General features: G+C 19.0%; 5 protein-coding genes, 1 non-coding gene and 1 pseudogene across 6 annotated transcripts, besides 1 other annotated feature; 2 read left to right on the top strand and 5 right to left on the bottom strand.

Moving 5' to 3' along the window:
- Positions 1-2,057: 2,057 nt before the first annotated feature.
- Positions 2,058-2,808, top strand: PADL01_1200700 (annotated as a pseudogene).
- Positions 2,058-2,808: a sequence feature (stevor, pseudogene).
- Positions 2,809-4,373: 1,565 nt separating this feature from the next.
- PADL01_1200600 (Plasmodium exported protein (PHISTa-like), unknown function) lies at positions 4,374-5,358 on the bottom strand (the record flags this gene model as incomplete). Its single annotated transcript, XM_028682951.1, has 2 exons — positions 4,374-5,011; positions 5,265-5,358. The coding sequence occupies 2 exons, from the start codon at positions 5,356-5,358 to the stop codon at positions 4,374-4,376; spliced, it is 732 nt and encodes a 243-aa protein (XP_028539177.1).
- A 1,805-nt stretch (positions 5,359-7,163) lies between these two features.
- On the bottom strand, positions 7,164-10,275 carry PADL01_1200500 (Plasmodium exported protein, unknown function; the record flags this gene model as incomplete). Its single annotated transcript, XM_028682950.1, has 2 exons — positions 7,164-9,911; positions 10,273-10,275. 2 exons carry the CDS (start codon positions 10,273-10,275, stop codon positions 7,164-7,166), a joined length of 2,751 nt encoding a protein of 916 aa, XP_028539176.1.
- Positions 10,276-11,863: 1,588 nt separating this feature from the next.
- On the top strand, positions 11,864-12,641 carry PADL01_1200400 (Plasmodium exported protein (hyp12), unknown function; the record flags this gene model as incomplete). The annotated part of the gene is made up of 2 exons (XM_028682949.1): positions 11,864-11,929; positions 12,045-12,641. The coding sequence occupies 2 exons, from the start codon at positions 11,864-11,866 to the stop codon at positions 12,639-12,641; spliced, it is 663 nt and encodes a 220-aa protein (XP_028539175.1).
- A 1,056-nt stretch (positions 12,642-13,697) lies between these two features.
- Positions 13,698-14,683, bottom strand: PADL01_1200300 (Plasmodium exported protein (PHISTa), unknown function; the record flags this gene model as incomplete). Its single annotated transcript, XM_028682947.1, has 2 exons — positions 13,698-14,468; positions 14,591-14,683. 2 exons carry the CDS (start codon positions 14,681-14,683, stop codon positions 13,698-13,700), a joined length of 864 nt encoding a protein of 287 aa, XP_028539174.1.
- A 2,094-nt stretch (positions 14,684-16,777) lies between these two features.
- On the bottom strand, positions 16,778-16,923 carry PADL01_1200200. The gene has a single exon (XR_003699367.1). It is a non-coding gene; the product is annotated as an H/ACA snoRNA (non-coding RNA).
- A 904-nt stretch (positions 16,924-17,827) lies between these two features.
- PADL01_1200100 (surface-associated interspersed protein 8.3 (SURFIN 8.3)) lies at positions 17,828-23,849 on the bottom strand (the record flags this gene model as incomplete). The annotated part of the gene is made up of 3 exons (XM_028682946.1): positions 17,828-22,441; positions 22,579-22,814; positions 22,988-23,849. The coding sequence occupies 3 exons, from the start codon at positions 23,847-23,849 to the stop codon at positions 17,828-17,830; spliced, it is 5,712 nt and encodes a 1,903-aa protein (XP_028539173.1).
- Between the last annotated feature and the right edge of the window lie 472 nt (positions 23,850-24,321).

Raw genomic sequence — 24,321 nt, 5'->3', positions numbered from 1 at the left:
ATAATACTAAACTTATATAAATGTTTTTTTTTTTTGCCTTGAGGGCTTATTAAATTCATTTTTATATATACGTATATATATTTCCATAGTTATGAAAAATACATATATGTGTATATTATTTAGATTAATTTATATATATCTAAATAAATATTATTATTATTAATAGAAGTATCACTGTAAGTATTATTTGTGGTAGTATTAATATTTAAAATTAATTCTATTCATTTTCTTTTTTAAAATATTCCAAATAAAAACAATTAGAATATATAAACAATAATTGATAAATAATATATTTTTTCAAAGAATATTTACGATAAAAATATACTAAAAAAAACAAAAAACAAAAAACAAAAAAACAAAAAACAAAAAACAAAAAACAAAAAACAAAAAACAAAAAACAAAAAACAAAAAACAAAAAAACAAAAAACAAAAAAACAGAAATCAAAAAACAAAAATCAAAAAACAAAAATCAAAAAACACAAAAACAAAAAAACAAAAAAACAAAAATCAAAAAACAAAAACCAAAAAATAAAAACCAAAAAAACAAAAAACAAAAAAACAAAAAACAAAAAAACAAAAAATAAAAAAACAGAAAAACAAAAAACAAAAAACAAAAAACAAAAAACAAAAAACAAAAAACAAAAAAACAGAAATACAAAAAACAAAAAACAAAAAAAAAATTTATATATAGTTTATTTTTCCATTTATGTAATATTAAATATATTAATGAATTATAATTTTCTATTTAGAATTATTAAATATTAAAAAATTCGATATCATATAATATTAAACAAAAACAAAATCTATATTTATGAGAATCACTAATATCATGTAATAACTATAATAATATATTAATATTCTTATCAATTTTCAGAGTTCATTTACATTATTTACATATATATATTTATATATAGTGAATGCTATACAAATTATAAATCTTAAATGCAACATATTTGTATTCTATATAATTACACAACTCAATACAAATTATGCTATGTTGATTTATAATATCTTCAGAATATCTTTTAATTTATTTGGTATTTGCCATATTAATAATAATTATTATTTTTTATTTTTTGTAAATTATTTATAATTATTTCATTTTTTTTTTTTTTTTTTTTGATAACTAATAAATTATATATTTTTATATTTTTATATATATATTAAATTAAATAACAAAATAGATACTTTAGAGAGAATATTGTAACATAGAATAAAGCTTAATAACACAAAATAAATTAACTAAAAATAAAAATAAATACAATAAATTTATAAAAAAAAAAAAAAAAAAAAAAAAAAAAAAAATTATATTCCATAATTTTTACAATTAATATTATATATTATATTATTATTTAAATAAATCTTTACATTAATTTCACAATAGTAATTATATTAAATTATATTTTAGGGCATATATTTGATGCAAATATTGTTACCTTTTATATTACATATGATACATACACCTATATCAACTACTATTCTACACATTTTTATTAGATTTATAGTAAGAATATATTGTTCCTTATCCCTATATTATTAGATTTATACAAAAGATATTTATTAAAATATAATTTTAAATTAATTTATCATAATTATTTTATATACAGATAACAGAATTACATTAAAAAAAAAAAAAAAGAAAAATTATAAAATATGAAATAATCTTTCTTACTTTATTATATATATTTTTTAAATATAATTTCAATTCTTTTATAACAATAATTACACTTTTTTCATGAAAATATGATTGTAATATATAATAAAATTAAAATAATTATATTTAACCTTACTAATATAGATAATATGAAAAAAATATTACGTAAAATAAAATACATCAATTCGACATGAATTAGATTAATAATTTTTGAAATATAAAATATTACATTTTTCAATTAAAAATGAATATATACCAACTTAAAATGATATTATTTACCTTTTTATTTAATACGTTTTTATTATCACACATTATATGCAAATAAATATTATTGTTACAACAATATATATATATGAATCAACTGTTGTTCTTGATATATTTATTTCTTTTTTTCTTTTTTTTTCAAATAAATGGTAAAAATAGCAATCGTAATGAAAGCCCTACAATAAATAGAACACATAGAACAACATCAAAATCACGATTTTTAGCAGAAATAGAGAAGAATAACAATCTGCATTATTATAACGATCATGAACTGAAGAAATAATTGACAAATCGATAAAAAAATCGATCAAAATATACCAAAAAACTCATAATCCATATGAACAATTACAAGAACTGGTAGAAAAAAACGTAAGAAAAACAACGTGGGGAAATAACGCTGAAGCTATGTCAACTATAGAGAAAAAATTATTGAACGAGTATGAAGAAATGTTTAGGGAAACAAATTATATTTTGTTAAAATCTGGTTTGTATATCTATGAACATAAAAGAATCTTGTGAATGTGCAAATAAGAAGATTTCATATAATAAATTATTTTTATTGAATAAAGTAAAAGATAAATATTTAGATAATTTAAAAACAGGTTGTATTGTATGCGCAATTGTTTCTGCACTTTCATCTGTAATTATAGAAAAAGTGTATCAGAGCATCTGCTTCTGCTGCTATAGGTCTTTTTCCTACTAACAAGTTTGCTGCTCCTTTTAAATTGACGCTTCAAATTTTTGCTAATAGTGGAGCTTTTGTCCCTTCTATTATTCCATTTATTGTTCCTTTTATAATAGCTCTTGTAGTTACAATATTATATATATGGTTGCATAAAAGAAGAAAATTATCATGGAAATATGAATGCAAGAAACATTTTTGTACGTAATATGTTCTCGAATATGAAGAATGTTATTTGTCAGTTGTATATAAATTATTTTCTATGATTATTTGTGTTACATAAATAATTTTATTTTAATAATATTTTCCTAATGAAAAAGTTATTTATATATATTATGTATATAAAACAAATAAAAATAAAAAAAAAATAATAATAATATACAAATATTATATAAATTAATTATTTTATAAATTATATTTTCATTAACTTATTTATTATTAAAATTATTTGGTGTCATGTTAAAATTACCATTCCTATAATTTTAAATACCTTTTCTTGTTTAAATATTAATATTCTAAGATTTATAGAAACTTTTGTATTCTATATTTAAATTGAAAATAAAATATTATAGAATTAAAATACATACTTTTAAGCATTAATTATGATTTTAATATCCATTTATGTATATTTCACAGAATTTTTTCATTTTTCTATATTATACATCATATAAAATTTACTTAATATTTTCTTTTTCAAACAAATAATAAAAATATAGACAATCGTTTCATAATAAACTAAAAATAAAATTCAGTATTCTGTATAAAAAGGTATTATATACAAAACGATATGGTAAAATATTTTCAAATACAAAACATAATATATATTATGATTTTTGTTGACTTCGCAATAAAAAAATTTTAGTACAATATTTTAATGTTAATCGTATAAATAATTATAAAAAAATATTAAGATATTATATTTTTTATTATTATATACTTTTTATATAAATTATATATTTTAAAATATATGAATAAAATTTTCAAACATATTTATTTATCTTTCCAAATTATAAAAATTACACCAAATATATACAATTCATATTATATATATATAATATTGTTCTATCCATATAAAACGTTCAAAATATGTAAATAGAATTAAAAAAATAAATTAAAAAAAAAATTTTTAATAGTTTTAAAGAACTAATATTTTGCACAGAAAAATATAATCGAACAAATAAACCCTATTACATTATTTACTTTATCAAATCACAACATAAAACAATAATATTTATATAATTATTATAATTTGAAATATTTAGAACAATATATTCCCATTTTTCCTTCATATACATTTCATAAAATAATAAAATGTTTATTATATATATTTTCATAAATTTACTCATTGCACAAAATATTATATATACTATAGTATTAAAAATAAATTAATAATAAATATATTGTAAGTTTTTTTGAATTTTGTTATACTCGTTTATAAATATAAATATTTATATATATAAGAACAGACACAATTATAATTCTAATATATTTAAAAAATTATATGCATTTACATTTATATGATTAATTAAATAACACTGTTTTAAAAATATATTATATATATTTAATAAATTTTATTCGAGCTTATTCATGAAGAATGCAATAACATATAGATACTATACGTTTGTTTATTCGTGAAAAATATATAATTTTACATATATATATATATATATATATATATAATAAAAGATAATTTTTATAAAATTCAAAACATATAAAAAACGTTTCCTATTAATATTTCATATATAATATTATTAAAAATAATATATGATTCATTTAACTTCCATAAAATTTTTCACCCGCCCAAGGCTTCTCTATTTTTCGAAGCAGTTCCTTTTTATGTTTTTTATGTAATTCCTTTTTAAATTTTCTAAAATGTTCTAAGAACGAATAAATAAATTTTAAGATATCATCAAGTGTAGGTTTACCTTTAATTAAACTAAAAAATTTATCAGTATATTTTTTCTGTTCACTTTCTAAAGTTTTATTAAATCTCGAACTATTTTCTTCCCATATACTGGCATATACAGGTTTGTATTTAATACAAGCATACGAATAATAATAATCATTATCTAGATATTTTTGTATTAATTCCTTTAAATCTTTCAATACACTATCAAAATCTTCTTTTACGATAGCCATTGCGTGATTCCATATATTTTTAAGATCGTCTTTGGAGGGACATTCTTTTAATGAATTTAAAATATCATATAATTGTTTTTCCTTTAATTTCTTTGATACATCATTGTTATCCTTATTTTCTGATGTAATTCTTTTATTATTTTTTGAATTTTTGGAACTTTCATTCGTTTCATCCAAAGGGTTCATTGTATTTTTGCTTTGCACATTATTATTTTCAGTTTCAGTTTCAGATAAATTTCTTGATATTATTTCAATATATTTTGTGGATGGAACTATATTTTCATGGTATATATTCTGTAATAAATATTTATATAATAATAATAATAATAATAGTATAAAATGAAATAAAATAAAATATATATATATATAATTGCACTTAATATTTTAAAAAAATAAAACAATATATAAATTTATTTATGACAAACTAGTATAAATATTTAGTAATATATCATTAACTCACCGATAACGATATATAGAATAATGAAATTACACATAAAATTAAAGATATAAAAATAATAGACCTACGAGGTATTCTATATTCCATTCTTTCCCTATTTAAATAAGTAGAATATTGATTATATTTATCTTTTTTCAAATTATTTTTATAAATAATTGCCATATTTTTCAGTAATAATTAAATAAAAAAATATATATTTATTCTAATTTGCTTTAAAAAAATATATTATATATATAATTAAATTTTTTTTTTTATTACAATATATTGTTATAATAAATAAAATATAAATACAAAAATTTTGTTATAAAATTTATATTATTATTATGTGTGTATTAAGAATTATTTTATATATACATATGTATTATGTTTAAATATTTATATAATATTTTTCTTTAAAAAAAAAAAAAAAAAAATTATAATAATAATTAAAATAATAATAATAATTTGAAATAAATATAAAATATATAATTTAATTGATTTTTAATAAAACATAAATATTTATTAATATAATGAATATAACAATTTAGATTTTTAAAATATAAGATTAAATCATATAAATCTATATATATAACTAATATTTATTTAATATGATAATAATAATTTTTTGACCATAATATATTATATTTACTAGAATTTATATTAATGTATGCATTCTATTACTATTATGTAGAAATTACACAAATATATATTTAAAGTTTTATGAAACATATGAATGAATAATATTAGATAAAATATAAAATAAAAGTTCAAAATATATATGCTATATTGTTTTTCACAATTTAATATAAAATTTGTATTCATATATATATATTTATAATAATATATTTATAGAAATTAAAATATTAATACACACTTCATAGTAAATAACATTACTATAAATTATATCTAAATTATTATAAAACAAACAAAAAAAAAAATTAATTAATAGATATATTCATAAAATACATAATTTGGGCTTTTATAATAGTATATCATAAGTTATATTGGCATTAAATAAAAATATGAAATATTAAAATATAAAAAATAATATTATTTCAAAAGTGTAAAATATATCTTTAATAACATATAACAAGAAATAATTACATTATATATATATATTTATTTATATATTCTTCGAACCTAATTTGAGCTATTATAATAGTGTATCTTAAATTATTTTCTCATTAAATAAATACATGCAATCTTAAAATTTACCAAAGTATTATATTATTAATGTGTAATATATATGTTTAATGACAAATAACAAGAAACAATTTAATTAAATACATATATAAATATATATAATATGTATTATTATTTTATTTCATAAATTATTAATATTTATTTATTTATTATAAATGATAATACTTATCTATTTATTTTATATGATAATGTTTATCTTGAATTCATTCAATCAAGAGAATATTATAAACCTAGTTTTTAATTAGTTTTAATCCTTTAATTAAATTATAAGAAATATATTTATATATATTAAATAAGATCTTGCATTTTATTGTACACGTTCATATATCGAATTATATGATTTTTAATAATAATAAAAAACAAAATACTACAAAAAAAAAAAAAAAAAAAAAAAAAAATCTTAAATACAAAATAAGTTTTAATTTTTTTTCTTTTAAATATAAATAATTTAAGATATTCATTATAGAATATGGTAGAAACAAAAAAATATATAAAGAAAAAAATTCCTTCCTATGAACAAAAATATATTAATTATTAATTAAAATAATAAATAAAATATATTAAACTTGAAATATTTCATATATAATATATAAATATGTTTATAACATAATTTATTTTAAATAGTATAATACATAAAAAAAATAAATAAAATGATAATTAAAAATTTATATTAAAAAAAATAATTTTTTATTTACTGTTTTAATCAATTACATTTTAACAAAATATTTAAATTATTCTAGTTTATATATATATTCATAAATAACATTTTTTTTATTTTTACAAAATCATCTTAATGATTGTACATGTCTATTTGGATTAGGTCTATTAATTTGGTTAGGACCTTTTCCATTATGTTTTGAATAATCATTTTGTACAGGAGTTTTATTTTGCCTATTTTGTTGAGCTGCTTTATTTTGTATATTTTGTTGAGGTACTTTATTTTGTGCATTTTGTTGATGTAGCTTATTTTGTGTATTTTGTTGATGTTGTTTATTTTGTATATTTTTCTGTGGTGCTTTATTTGTAGTATTTTGGGGGTGTTTTTTTCCTACTACATTTCCTGTATCGAATTTCTCTTTTACCATTTGTTGAATTCCTTTGAACAAGGTGCTATTTTTTCTATTCCATGTTTTTTCTTCTTTATCTTCAGATTTATTTGTATTAGTAAACGACTTCGCGATATATTTTATACCTTTAATTTTAAAATATTTGTCTTTAAATGCTTTTGTCTTTTGACCCCTTATAATTAATAAAAATGGAAATGGCAATGAAAACAAGACACATGCTCCCCCTAATATAGGGCAACCCAAAGCACCAGCAGATGCCATAACTGCTATTCCTATACCTAGTGTAAGAAGAATAATTAATCCAAATTCTACCAGCATAGTTTTACTTAATATAGAACTTATACGGTGTGTTTCCATAAACTCCTTAAACATACGTGTCATAATAGAACTATATTCTTTTTGTTTACTATATTTTTCAATAACTGTATATATATCACTTTGATGAAACTTATCCATTTCATCAAAATATAAATTCATAAGTTCTATCATTCTATATTTTCTTGTTAAATCTTCATCTGCATCTTCATATTCTGCTTTCAAAATATCTTTTATTGTACTTTCAATAAATTTTGACTTTATATGAGGAATTTGTATTTTGAATTTATCTTCAACTCTATTAATTTTAATTTTATCTAATTGGTTTAAACCTTCCTTTTGTTCTTCATCTCGTTTTAAAGGGTCTTTAGGTTTCGATTCTTCTTTTTTTAACAAATCTGTTGGTTTTACTTCCTCTTTTTTTAAAGGATCTTTAGGTTTCGATTCTTCTTTTTTTAACAAATCTGTTGGTTTTACTTCCTCTTTTTTTAAAGGATCTTTAGGTTTCACTTCTTCTTTCTTTAAAGTATCTGTTGGTTTTACTTCTTTTTTTAAAGGATCTTTAGGTTTCGATTCTTCTTTCTTTAAAGTATCTATTGGTTTCACTTCTTCTTTCTTTAAATTATCTGTTAGTTTCACTTCCTCTTTTTTTAAAGGATCTTTCGGTTTCACGTCTTCTTTCTTTAGCATATCTATTGGTTTCCTTTCTTCTTTTTTTAAAGGATCTTGTACTATTATTTTATCTCTCCCCAAATTATCTTGTATTATTATTTCATCCCTTTTTAATGTATTTGGAGATTTCCTTTCTTCTTTTTTAAAAGAATCTTCTATTATTATTTTATCTCGTCTTAAATTATCTTGGGCTTTTATAGAATCTTCTTTAAATGTATCTTGTACTATTGTTTCGTGCCTTTCTAAAATATCTTGTGCTTTTATAGAACCTTCTTTAAATGTATCTTGTATTATTATTTCATCCCTTTTTAATGTATTTGGAGATTTTCTTTCTTCTTTTTTAAACGAATCTTCTATTATTATTTTATCTCGTCTTAAATTATCTTGTGCTTTTATAGAATCTTCTTTAAATGTATCTTGTATTATTGTTTCGTGCCTTTTTAAAATATCTTGTGCTTTTATAGCATCGGCTTTAAATGTATCTTGTATTATTATTTCATCTCTTATTAAATTATCTTGAGCTTTCGTTACATCTCTTTTTAAAGGATCATATGGTTTTCTTTCGTCTTTTCTTAAATTATCTTGCATTTGTGTTACATCTCTTTTTAAAGGATCATATGGTTTTCTTTCGTCTTTTCTTAAATTATCTTGCGTTTGTGTTACATCTCTTTTTATAGGATCATATCCTTTACTTTCTTCTTTTTTTAAATTATCCTCTTGTTTAGCCATATCCTTTTTAAAAGGATCATACGGTTTACTTTCTTCTTTTTTTAAATTATCTTCTGGTTTAGCCATATCCTTTTTAAAAGGATCATAAGATTTTATTTCATTTTTTTTAAATGGGTCTATTCCCTTTTGTGAATCCGTTGTGAATGGATATTTTTGCGTTTCTTTAATTTCTAATGGTTTCTTTTCTATGGATTCCATTTTTAGTTGTGTACTTTCTTTTTTTTCTTCTATTTGTTCTTCTATATCTTCATCTAATTCTTCTTCTGAATATTCTACCTCTTCATCATCATCATCTACCTCAACTTCAACTACTTCATATTCTACTTCTTCATTATCATCTACCTCTATTTCAACTACTTCATATTCTACTTCTTCATCTTCATCTACTTCAATTTCTACATATTCCACTTCTTCATCCTCATCAACTTCAATTTCTTCATATTCTACAACTTCCTCTGGTTGTTCCTTTTCTTTTTCTTGAATTTTTATTTCCTTCTTTTCTGTTATGTTAGTTTTTAAAATTCCTCTTTCCATCAATTTTTTTGTTATAGGATCATCATCTAGTTTATTACTTAACAAAGTTTGTTGTCTTCCTATAGAACTACCACCTGATAAATCTGTTATTAATGTTTTCCTTAGTACATCCACTTGTGTTGGTGATAATTCTCCTGTTTGTATCAAAATTCTCTGATGTCTATATGGTATAAAATTAGGATTCCAGACATCTCGCTTATTATATTTTATTCCATACTATGTAAAAAAAAAAAAAAAAAAAAATATATATATATATATATTATACATATATTTGTTCATGTATTAATTTATATTAAATATATATATATATATATATATATATATATATATATAATTATTTTCATTCAATGAATATTCTTTTTATTAATATTTTTTTTTTTTTTATCGTACCTTATTACAAATAAATAATATTACACATAATATTGTGCATATATAATAAAGAATTTGAAAGATATAGTTTTCTTTTTTTATTATTTTTCCACATGATTTATTTATATACATGATTTACGTTATCATAACTTTAATCTAATAATTGTATATTTTATATATGACCAGAAATAATTTTCTTCAATACTACCATATATAAAATTATTTATTATAACTATATATTTTGAATTGTTTTATTTAAAAACATGTTCATGTAATAAATTTATATAAATATAAAAAAAACAAATAAAGAAACAATGAAAATAATAATTTCTCAAAAACAATAATTTAATTAAAAATATATTACATATATATTTCTTTATATTTGTAAAGATTCTTTCAAATAAATCCTAATAATATAAAAATAAATATATTATATATTTATTACATTCTATAATTAATTTATTAGATTTAATTGAAAAAATTATTTTAAATGAAATATTATTAATTAAGCATGTCAAAATATATATAATAAAATATAATAATACAAAATAATATATTGTATAATAAAACTATAATATACATTAATTATATTTATTTCATTGTTCTTAAAAAATATATATTTTTTTATTATTAAAAATAAAATGTATTTTATAAATAAAATATATATAATACAGATCGAACAGAACAAACAAAAAACAATTTTGTGGTTGTATATTTTATTTTAATTATAGACGAAAAATATATATATATATATATATATATATATATAATATGTTATTAGATATAAATAAATAATATAACAATAAATTTTAGATAAATTATTATATTTTTTTTTTTACGTAATTTATAAATATTACGATTTTATTTCTTATATTAAAAAAAATAATAATAATAAATTATAGCTCAATTATTATTATTTGTATTTTTTTTTTTTTTTTTTTTTTATAATCATTACATAATGGCCTTGAAAAATTATAATATTATCTATTAAAAACATATGAATAAAATATATTTATAATATTAAAAAATATTTTAATTAATTCTAATTTTATATATCTTTTAAAAAATCAATAATTATAAAAAATAATTTTTCATATAAATATATTTTAGCTATAATATTTAAATATGCCTTTAATAATAAACATATTAAATTATATTCAAATTAACAGTTTGAAATGAATTCAATATAACATGCATAAAATAATAATAATACAATATATTTATATAAAGATTATATTATATATATATTTGAAAAAATTATTAAAAAAAAATAATATATTAGAAATACATATTTATATATTAAATAAAAATTGTTAATAATCTGAAACGTATATATATTTTGAATGATTATTAATGAATTCTTTATTCTTAAAAAAAATATAATATATAAAACAACATACGATAAATAAAAATATTCCTTCTATAAAATTAAATTATTTACTTTCATTTTAATGCAACCTTATAAAAATATATAATTGAAATAATTTATTTTTAATTATATTATAATATTTATATTAATACAATTATAATAATTTAAAAGACTAATTTTAATAAATATTAAAATATTATAATTTTAAATATATAATATTTTTAATTAAAGACAAATTATTTTATAAAATAATTTATATATTTAATATTATTTAAAAAAAAAAAAAAAAAAAAAAAAAAAAATAAATAAATAAATTATTACATATATATATATTTTTTTTTTTTTTATTAATAATATAAAGTTTTACAAATTTTATTTTTCAGATATTTCAAATAATACTAATATATTTTTATTATTATTATTCCTGAAAATGCTTGTTCTAAAAAAATTGTTCGTTATCTCCCCTCTGTTGTTTTATATACTAACTCCTCAAAATGTAATATAATTAATATATGTGATATTTGCTGTTTTTATATTTATTAAAAATTCATTATAAATGAATAATATAATATTTATTATAGTAATATTTATATATATTTATTTATTTACAGGATATTCAACAAATTGTTATTCAAAACCAAAAAAACATATTCAATGAAACAAACATAATACCTTTTCGATCATTGGCTCAATCCTCCATATCACATCCACCAAAAAGTCATAAAAAGAAAAAAATAAAAGAAAACACTCAGAATTCTTCTAGTATCAATACTGAAAATACTGAAATAACACAAAAAGAGGATTCCCAATCAACAACACCAAAAAAAGGAAAAGAAAAATCTTCAAAGACTAATCCAATAAAACCAACAAGGAGTAATGAACAAAGACATAACACAGGTCCATCAAATAATGTAGATAATAAAACAGATATCTTTTATATGTTAAATCGTTCCAGGATAGAACATGCAAATAAGTTAATAGATACTTTGGATCTTAAAAATAGTGTCAAAGATGATTTTAAAGAATTTATATATCTATATATTACAAACACATATCCAAGAAGACAATATATTTTATACAGATCTATAAAAAAACATATTAAAAAATACCATAACCATCCTGAACTTAGTTTCCTTATAGATTTTCAAAATGTGGAAGAAGAACTTTATTATAAATGTTATCCTGAGAGACAAAAATATCTACAATAAAGTTTCATAAAATAATATATAGTAGAAATGTTAGAGTTTTAATATATATATATATATATTAATATACATTTATTAAAATTATGTATATAATTTATATCAAAAGAAAATATTTTCAACTATTAAACCAATAATAAACACTTAAATGTAAAACATTATATTTTCAATATTTTATTCTGTTTTTTTTTTTTTTTTTTTTATTTTTATTATTATTAATTAAATATATTTCACATTATAAAATAGAAAAACAAATCATCAAAAATATTATATTATATAAAAATGAATATATGTATTGGTAATCAATCAATTGAAAATATTTTATTATATATTTTTTTCCATTTTATTTAATGGAAAAAAAAAATCAAAATAAAAATAATAATAATAATAAATAATAATGTATGTCATTTTTATATACAAACAAATATCGTTTTTCTTCAACTATTGATAACACAATATTTTTGAGCATAATCATATGCATACGAATACACTTTCTCCTAATAAAATGCATAACCTAAATATTATTATTTTATAATTTTTTTTTTTTTTTGTGTCATTAGAAAAATATATAAATAATTACTTAAAATTGATAAAATAGTTTAAATCTTTAAAATTTTTATTTTAATTTTTTACAATCTAAATTCTTAATTGATACTATGTTCCTTCTATATATTTTATTAAAGAACTAATTTTATCTAATTTAAATTGAACTAATATGGGTTATATATATATTTATTTGTTTATTTACACGTGTATATATGTTTATATAGTTCTATGTCAATATGAAACGTACAATAATAAGGACATACTTGTAAGAACAAAAACGTTGGGATGAATACAAACAAAAATTATAAACCACACATGCATAGAATAATATATAATTCGTACAAATATAATTTTACCTGAATTCACACGAATAAGGTATAATAAAATATATATATATATATATATATATATATATATATGTATTATTTGTTTTATAAATAAATTTGATGTTTTTCATTATTTATATTACCATAATATTCTTTATATATATATTCATGATCAATTTTGTATAGCTTTTTATTTTCTTATATAAGTAACGTATTGGTCAATAAAACAATGAAACCAATTTATATAACTTTCATATTCTTTTTTCTTTATATCATCAGCATATTTTATATATGATTCAATTAATTTTTTGATTTCCTCTATTTTCTTTTCTTTTTTTAGGATTTTATAAAAAGATTGACTAAAAACAAAATCATCACATGCTATTTTTTTAACACATTGAATTTTAAAATCATTCCAACCTTTTGAATTCATATTTAAATAGGTTTTTATTTCATTCATACTTATATTGTTCTCATTATAATTATTTATATAATGTTCTGTATAGGATATTATTTTATCTATAATTTTATCCATTTCTTCTCTATTTATTCCAACCACATGACTCCATATATTTATAAGGTCATTTTTTGGTGTATTTTCATTTATAGTTTCGAGCACAGCTAAAACTTCCTTTCTATTTAAATGTTTGGTAAGATCATTATAATTTATAACTTTGTCTTTAATTTTTTCTTTATCAGAACTTGCAACTTTTAAGGGGTCTTCCTTATTTAAAATCTTTTTTAAATACTTCTGATTTATTCTACTTAATAAGTCTTCATTACTTAAAATGTTACAACTATTTTTATTATTCTCCTTTTCATCTGTACCTTCCAATTTATTTTTTAATTTTGTATCCTTTTTTGTTCCTTTACCACCCTTTTGTAATTCATACAGTTTCCTTTGACATATTTCAGATGATTTAATTGATGATACTTTCTTTTTTCTATCAATTGATAAATTCTATAAAAAATAAAATAAACAAAATGTTATAATAAAACAGGATCATAAAATGTAATAATAAAATATAAACATAAAGGGGAAAATATATATATATATATATATATATATATATATTCACTTACTAATATTCCCATACACAATATTCCTATAATAACTACAACAATATATTTGAAAAGAAAAGACTTCAAAAGAAACTTTCTATCCATTTTCTTCATTTATTTTTATATATAACGTGCAAGAAAAAAAAAAAAAAAAAAAATTTTTTTATAAGAAGCACCTTTTCAAAATTTAAAATATCCTTTAACACCAAATATTGAAAAAAATAATATATTTATTATATATATTTTTCAGAATATCATATGAACAATATATAAAAAAAAAAAATAAACATAATTTTTTTTTTGGTTTATAGTTATGTATTCCAAGGTTGTATGGGGTTTTTATAGCATTGTAATTTATTTGAGGTTATTTTTTTTTTTTTTTTTTATTTGCGTATTTTTTTATTTCATATATATTTTTATAATATAAATTATATTTTTTTTCTCATTTTCTTAAAATAATATAGTTCTCACGTGTTTTAATGATATTAATTTTAATGCGCACTTTTTTTCAATATATATATAAAAAAAATATATTATTTTTTATAAATAATAAAAACCGTTATTAAATAAGAATAAATATTAAGTGGAAATATAATTATAATATAAATAAAAATATACATATATATAGATATATATATTATTTATACAGTTGAAATATGTAGAACATTGTCTTAATATTTCTATATATTAGTATATTATTCGTGATATAATAAATATTCTCTTCTTTTATTCGATAGAATATATTTAACCTTATACTTTTCCAAAAGTACTTATATTTTATTAAATTGAATTCTTTCCATTTTTATCTTTTTCTTTCCCAATTCACAATTTTCTTGAACCCTCCCCCAAAAAAAGGAGTACACATTTTTAAAATGGTACCCAAATTTTCTTATATAAAATTAGTACTATAATTAAAAAAATATTATATACATATATTTATATTTATTTATTTATTTTATTTTATTTTTATTTATATACATATAATCAGAAATGTATGTAATATACATACTCCATAAACTAGTACATTTATACATAAACTTATCCTTCCTTATATCACTAACATTATTTTTTGTACGTATCTTCTTAATTTTATAATTTTTCATTTATGAATATTAAATATTTATAAAAATAGAGCAGTTTTTCCTATTCTTTTTTATAACAAAAATATTTTTTTATTTCTCACATATCAAAAAAAAATGAAAACAGTATAAATTATTATATTTTCAACTTAATATATCAAATATTAATGCAAATTATTATGGAATACTACAATATTTATATAAATAAATAAATAAAATGAAATGAGAAAAAAAAAAATTTTACAAGTATTCCAAAACGTTATGTTGTATATGAATGTTAATGTACATAATAAAATATATAATTTTAAAATTTTGTTATTTTCATTTTTATTTCTACTTTTATATTTATTTATTTTAAAGGAATACATATATAAAGGTCCAAAAAAAAGAAAAAAAAAATTAATTATTTATAAAAATATATAATATTAATTAAATTAATCTTTTTCAATCTCCTAGACACAACTTAAAATATATTTTAACTTATCAAGTACGTATTTTATGTCTATACGTTTTTCAACAAACTGAATCAAATGAGTAACAATATCATCATGAGCATAAAATTTTTTATGTAAAATAAAAGAATATATACTTTTTGAAATTATACATGAAAAATATATACATATATATATATACATATGTATATATATATATATAATTTTTCCTTTTTCTATATACATTAATCTTGGTATTCTTTATGTAGTAATACTAATACCAATTATTCGGACATTAATATAAATTTCAAAAAATTTTATAAAAAATTTCAATTTACACACATATAAAACATACCTGTACTTTAACATATATTTTTTCATTAAAAAAAAAAAAAAAAAAAAAAAAAAAAAAAAAATCATTAAAATAATTAATATTGTTTATAAAAAGAATATTAACATCTTATGTATAATTATATTACAAGGCTGGGAAAATATAAAATATCAACTTTTTTTTTTTTTTTTTTTAACTTTGATTATTTAAAAAAATGAATAATTCCTTATATTATTTTCATATATTTTTTTAATATTTACATTAAAAAATATATATTTTTTTTTTTTATTTAATTTTAATAATATTAAATATGATAAATGCTACACATATATATATATATATATATATATTAAAAAAACAAAAAAAATGGCGTTGCCCATTCCGAACGAAACTTCAGTATCTTGGACTGCAACTTTTTATCTCAGAAACTCAAGGACGCGGAATCGAACCTGGGTCACTTCAAAGAAAACTTACATACCTTCCCACTGGATCGTTGGGACAACTAAAATAATTTATATTTATAAAAGTGTATACCCCTTCTAAATTTTCCCTTCAAAACAAAAATGTGCACATACATATATTTATATATATCAATATAAACATACATTTTTATATATATATAAATAAAAAAATTAATAAATTTAATATATTATTTTAAAAAATGAAATGAATAAAATGAAATAAAATAAATTAAAATATATAAGGAATATTATATATATATATATATATATATATTCATAGAGCGTAATTTTCCAACATACTATATTTTTTTTTTTCTTTTTATGAACATTCAAAAATGTTAATATAATTATTCATATTTCATCATTAAAAATATATATATATATTTTTTTTTTTTTTAAATTAAAATAAATTTTTTCATTATTCCTACAATAATTTGTGGAAAATAAATCATTTTCCTTAAATGAAGAATAAATATATATATATATATATATATATATATATAATTAAATAATGAAGATACTCATTTAAAAAAAAAAAAAAATTCAAGCATAATTAAAAAGAAGTTTATTTTAAATAAATTTATAAAAATAAAATTAAAAGATTGTATAAATATTGTATGTAATTATTAAATATATATTAAGAATAACCAATATGAACATTTTTACAACAATATTTAAGGGTGTAAAACATTTGAAAGTAAAATTATTGAGCAAAAAAAAATATATATATAATAAATAAATATACATATATATATATATATATAAACAAATTGACAAATGTATGTCTATGGATGCATTAATAAAATATATTATGTTTACAATCCTCACAATAAAAAAAAACATATCAATATTTTAATTTATATATAGCATCTTATGTATCATAACTCTTTGTACCATATATAACAAAATATTTATAATTAATTAGTCACCTTTTTATTACACTGGTTATTATTCCTTCATATCATGGATTTATTATCCTCATTTCTATTATAACTTTCTTTTAATATATTCATTTTTTGTTCTATCAATTGTTTATTATATACAGAAGTTTCACCTTCTAATTTTTCGCTCATAATTCCTTTTTCTTCTAATTCTTTTTGAAATGATACTTTTTTCATTTTATTCTTTTTGGCTATCTTTCCATTTTGTGTTTCAGTTATACATTTTTCAAACCATTCTCTTATTTTTATTTTTTCCTCTTCATCATTGTAATCATATATCATATCATATTCCATATTTTCCATTTCCGATTTTGTAAAATATTCATTATTCTCCTCACTCACTTCATTAAAACTTGTATCTAAAATTGCCATAAATATATCTATTAGCAATGCTACTTTTAATATTTTCTCTTTCAAATAATTTTCTAATTCTATACTATATATTTCATCACTAAAATCAATTGTAAACATTTCATATCTTTCTAATAAATCATTAAACCAGTATTCATGTTCCCATTCCTCTATATTATTTATATTTTTTAATATCCATTCTTTCCATATTTCTTTCTCTTCTTCAATATATAAATATTTTAATTCGTCATCAAAAACTTTTGTAATATTATATTTATATGGTATATTTTTCATATGATTATTTCTTTCTTCATTCCAATCATTCCACAAATTAATAAACCATTCCTCTTTTTCCAGTTCATCAATTAATATCTTATTTTTTTCTTTCATATTATATAACAATAATTTATGTTTCTCCAACATTTTATTTAATATATTATCCAAATATTCATATGAATCATCAATTGTTTTATTTTTTATCCATAAATTTGTATAATACATATTTCCTTCTTTCAACAAATCAAAGCAAATATCAAAATATTCATTCTTTAATTTATAGTCATCTGCTTCTTGATAAGTATTTTCCATATCATGATTCAATATTTCCTTTTCTATATTTATTCTATTTATTTTACTTATTTTTTCACATATATTATTTCCACTTTTTTTTCTATTCCTTTTATAATATTCACTATAAATATTCATATATTTTTTCTTCCTATTTCTTGTATAAGCGTAATTATCTTCTTCATTTTCATTACTTGCAATTTTTAACCAATCCCTTTCGTTATCTTCATCTATCCATTTTAATTGAATATCATCCCAATGCTTTTTTGATATTTTTTTTTCAACATCTCTTAATGGCTTTCTTATTATATCTTTATATTCTTCATCATCTTCTTCATTTATTATTGATCTGAAATATCTATCTTCCTCAATTATCCATTCTTTCTTCAAATCTTTATACCATTTTTTCATTTTTAATTTTTCTATTTCTTCTTTTTGATCATTTAATAGGATACTTTTTTTCATATCATCCACACATAATTCGTTACCCTCTAAATTTTCATTTCTTTTCAATTCATCTACACATGTATCCAAAAATATTTCTTTACTTTCTAAACATTCCTCCTTTTTGTGTTCCTCAATTATCATCATATATATTTTTATCCATATGATACATATTAATTTTTTTTTCCTATATTCTTTTAATTCTTCCAAATATTCGTCATCTTCTTCCAACTGCATTAAATTTTTACATTCATCTAAATCTATAACTCCTTTTCTTTCAATTTCTTCTAATAATTTATCAAACCATTTTTTTATAACATTTGATTCTATATGATATAAATTTTTTGCAATCCACTTTCTCCATATAATTTTTTGCCTTTGTAACATTGGATTTTTAACATCCTCTCTTAAACTAATCAACAATTCTAAATAAGCTTTTCTCATATATTTATTCTCTTCATTCTTCCAATTCTCTTTCAATATAATAAACCATTTTTCTTTTTTCCATTTTTCCAACATATATCTATGTCTTTCTATCCATCTATTCCACAAATTATTTTGTCTATCTATTGCATCCACATTTAAATGTTTATATTCTAGGTCTCCTATCATTAACATGTTATTTATAATATGGGAATATTCCTTATTTTCAATATTTCCAAATTCTTGCAAGCATATTTCTAAAAAGTCCCCTTTATTCATTTCCCACTCTTCATTTTTGCAGTCGTTCAAAACTTCCATATGAATTTCTATGATAGTTTTCCATTTGATACTTTTATTATCATGCAATTTATTTGAATAATCGTTTAATTTATTCAACTCGATCATTCTATTTATGTCCTCATTCATTTCGTCTGTGTTTATATTATCTTTATCTATTGCGATACGCAACCAATCCCTTTCATTATCTTCATCAATCCATTTTATATACATATCTTTCCAATGTTTTAATAATACACCTTTTTCTACTTCTATAAGGGGATTATTTAACAAATCATCCTCATATATTTCATTCTTTTCCATTAAATCCAAAGAATTTATATATTTGTCTTCTTCTTTTATCCATTCTTTCTTCAAATTATTATACCATTCTTCATTTTTCCACTTTTTGTCATCTTGTACCTTATCACATATATGAAATCCCTTTTTCATTTCATCAACCATTGATATCATTCTTTCATTTTCTTCAGAATATTCTTCCTTTTTTAACTCATCTATACATGTATTTAAAAAGGACTCCTTGCTTTTCTCTAATTCTTCATTCTTCTCTTCTTCCAAAACAGACATATATATTTTTATCCACAAAATTACTTCTAATTTTTTCTTTCTATATTTATGTAACTCCTCATCCGATATATCTTTTTCTAAAGATAAAAATTTTTTTATAGCTTCGTCACTAATAATACCATTTTTATCTATCTCATCCAATAAATGATTTAACCATTTATTTATAATTTCTTCATTTATTTTGTAAGGATGTTTTGCAATCCATTTCCTCCAAATTATTTTTTGTCTCTGCGACATATTATATTTGTCACCCTTAAGACTAATTAATAATTCTTTGTATGTTTTTCTCATATATTCATTTTGTTCATTATCCCACTCATTTTTTAATTGAACAAACCAATTTTCTTTATTCCATTTTTCTAACATATAATTGTGTCTATTTGTCCAGATATTCCAAAATGATTTGGTATTCTCCACTATGTTGTAAATATCACTTTCATTTGTTATATAATCATAATCTTCATTATTTTTTTTATCTTCATTTTGTTTTTTTACTAATTCTTCTATACATATATCTAAAAAGTCTTCTTTATTTTTTTCCCACTGTTCCATTTTACAATCGTATAATACCTCCAAATGTATTTCAATGATGATTTTCCATTTCAATACCTTTTTATTTAATAAATAAATACCTCTTTTTTCTATTTCATCATAAATTTTTAATTCTTCGCTATATATATCATCCTCTCTAATTATTCTATGTTTCATTTTATCTTCAGGTTTTATATACTTCCTTTTTTTTAACAATTCATCTTCCAACCAATCTTCATCATTATCTTCATCAATCCATTTTAATTCTATATTTCTCCATTGTTCTTTTAACAAATCTTTCTGTATTTCCATTGTTGGTTTTTTAACAAATTCATAAAACTCCTCTTCATCGTCACTTCCCAAATTATATGACGAAACAAATTTATATTCTCTTCTAATCCAATCTTGTTGCATTTGCTTAAACCAATCCTCTCCTTTATACTTTTCAAGTTCTTTCATTTTATCTATTCCATATATATCTTTTTTCAAATCTTCTATCACTTCTTCTTCTATTTCTTTTTTCTTTTTTAATTCTTCAAACGATGTATCTATAAATAACTTTTCACTCTCTATATCTTCTTCCTTTATATATTCCTCCAATATTGACATATATATTTTTATCCATAATATAACCACCAACACTTTCTTTTTATATTTTATGAATTCTTCGATTTGTTCTTCATCATATTGTTCTTCATGTAAAGATATAAAATTTCTTATGGCTTCATCCGATATGATACCTTCCTTTTCAAGCTCTTCAAATAATTTATTAAACCATTTATCTATAACAAATTCTCTAACTCTAAATGGATGTTTTGCAATCCATATTCTCCAAATAATTTTTTGTCTTTGGGACATATGATATTTATCACCTCTTAAACTAATTAATAATTCTTTATAAGCTCTTTTCATATACTCTTCTTCTTCATCTCTCCAACTCTCTTTTAATCTTAAAAACCATTCTTCTTCTTTCCATTTTTCTAACATATGTTCATGCCGTTCAACCCATCTATACCACATATCGCTTTGCTTATTCATCATATATATAGTTTCTACATCTTTTTCTTCACCAAATAACAAATCACTTGTTATTACATTTATATCTGATTTTTTTTCCTGCCTTGAAAATTCATCAATACATATATTTAAAAAATCTCCTTTATTAAATTCCCATTCTGCTTTTCTTTGTTCTTCCAAAATTAACATATGTATTTCTATAATAGTTTTCCATAACCATTTCTTTCTTTCTAATAATTTAATTTTATAAGGATCCTCTATAATTTCAACTTTTTTTTTAACCTGTATTTTTTTTTTTAATTTTTCTTTTTGCTTTTCCTTTATTTCTTCACGTAACTTTTCTAATTCTTTTATTCTTATATACACAGCAGAAGGAACCACAGTTTTCACTTTAACTTTTTCTTCTTTTCTCACTGCTATCATTTCTTTTTTCTATAATAGAAAAATATATATATTTAATTAAAAAAATATATGTGCACATATATATTATAAAAAATATAATGTTCTTATTATTTTTTTTTTAATATACACATACACATATATATGATGTATTTCTTTTCATTACTTACTTTATCCATTAAATTCAGGATTATGGAAATTAGAAGGATTAACAAACCTATAGGAATAAATATAAGATATGGTGTTACTTGCATAGGAGGATTACCAGTAGGTGGAATCTTAGGAGTTGGTACTACAACATTTGTAGGTGGAATGCGTATATTAAAAATATGGCTAAAACCTTCTGCAGTACTTGTAATTTTGGATTTCCCAAATATTGGTAACTGAAAAAAATTATCGAACATATCTAAAGTAATGAAAATAAATAATAATTTATATATATTATATTATCTTCACATAATTAAAATAATAATTTCACTATTTTTATTTAATATATAACATATAATAATAATGAAAAAAAAAGAAAGAAAGAAAAAAGTTAAATTATAACTATTAAATATACAAATTTATTATACATACCAAATATTAACCTAGGAGAATCACGTACAAACCTTCCAGATTCTGTTTGTAAATGGTTAAAACCAACATATGGAGGTAAATTAGAAAATCCAGGTATCTCAGTACCCTCATTTTCAGGGGGGGGATTCGGAGTTTCAGGTTCTTTGGGGTCTTCATCATCAGAGTCTGTTTCGTCGTCAGGTTCTTTTGGGCCTTCATCCTCTTCTCCACTATATTCATCATCAGAGTCTGTTTCCTCTTCAGGTTCGTCTTCCTTTTTTTCTTCCTCATTTTTACACTCTATTCGTGGAAATAAAATAGATGCTTTTCTCAAAGTACAATTATTATCAATAGTATATGCTCCTTTAATTCTATCATCATCAGTTATATTATTATTAAATGAATTATTAATTGCGTTCTCATTCGTAATTACCCATTCGTTAAATTCTAAACATTTTTGTTCATAATTATCTGAAGCATTAACTTCATCTCTTCTTTTATCCCTTTCTTCACAATAATCTTCCAACATTTTTCGTCTGTGTCTTTGAATTCTTGGATAAAAAGGATATATTCTTTTACATTTATTTTCTGACTTTATACGCATTTCCCTTTCTAAATGATTTTCAATATTTCTATTCCATGATGCTACTTTAGCATCTCTAGGAATATTTAAGAAATCATATGTAGAAAATATTTCTTGTGCATCATCGATGTCATAGTTTAAATGCCTGCATAATTTATTGTAATTTTCTGAATTTTTTACATTACTAATCCTATCGGAAACATAATTTTTTAACCTTTCGAAAAAAAGAGTAAAATATAAAGGATATGTAGTAGAACTTATTTTTTTTCTGGATACTGGAGAATGTATTTTAACAGCCATTTAATTCATAAAAATATAAGTTGTTCTTTATTGTTTTTGTTTTTTTTTCATATAAACAATACATTTAATACATAACTAATAAAACCTTTATATATTATACAATTTAAGAATAAGTAATATATATATTCACAAATATGTTGTTGTTCTATATATTACTGATGAATAAATAGTAATATGAAATAAACACACATGTATTTACTTAGTGCACTTTTTATTTTTTTTTTTATTTATGAATTCTTTTTAAATATCACATATATATATATATATATATATATATATATCATAATAAATTAAAAAAAAAAATTGTACATATCTGATATTTACAAAATATAAATAAACTTATCATAAAAAAGAAATTAAAATTAAAATATATTTATCAATACCACAATATAAACATATTCCTATAAATAATATATTTCATTCATTATTAAACCTGAATAAAAATATCATGAAAAGATGTGCATTAAGGAAA

Source organism: Plasmodium sp. gorilla clade G2, assembly GCF_900097015.1.
Source record: "Plasmodium sp. gorilla clade G2 genome assembly, chromosome: 12".
In the NCBI taxonomy this organism is placed as follows: Eukaryota; Apicomplexa; class Aconoidasida; order Haemosporida; family Plasmodiidae; genus Plasmodium; species Plasmodium adleri (nom. inval.).
The sequence above is the reverse complement of the archived record's forward strand: the minus strand, read 5'-3'. Positions and strand labels throughout refer to the sequence as shown.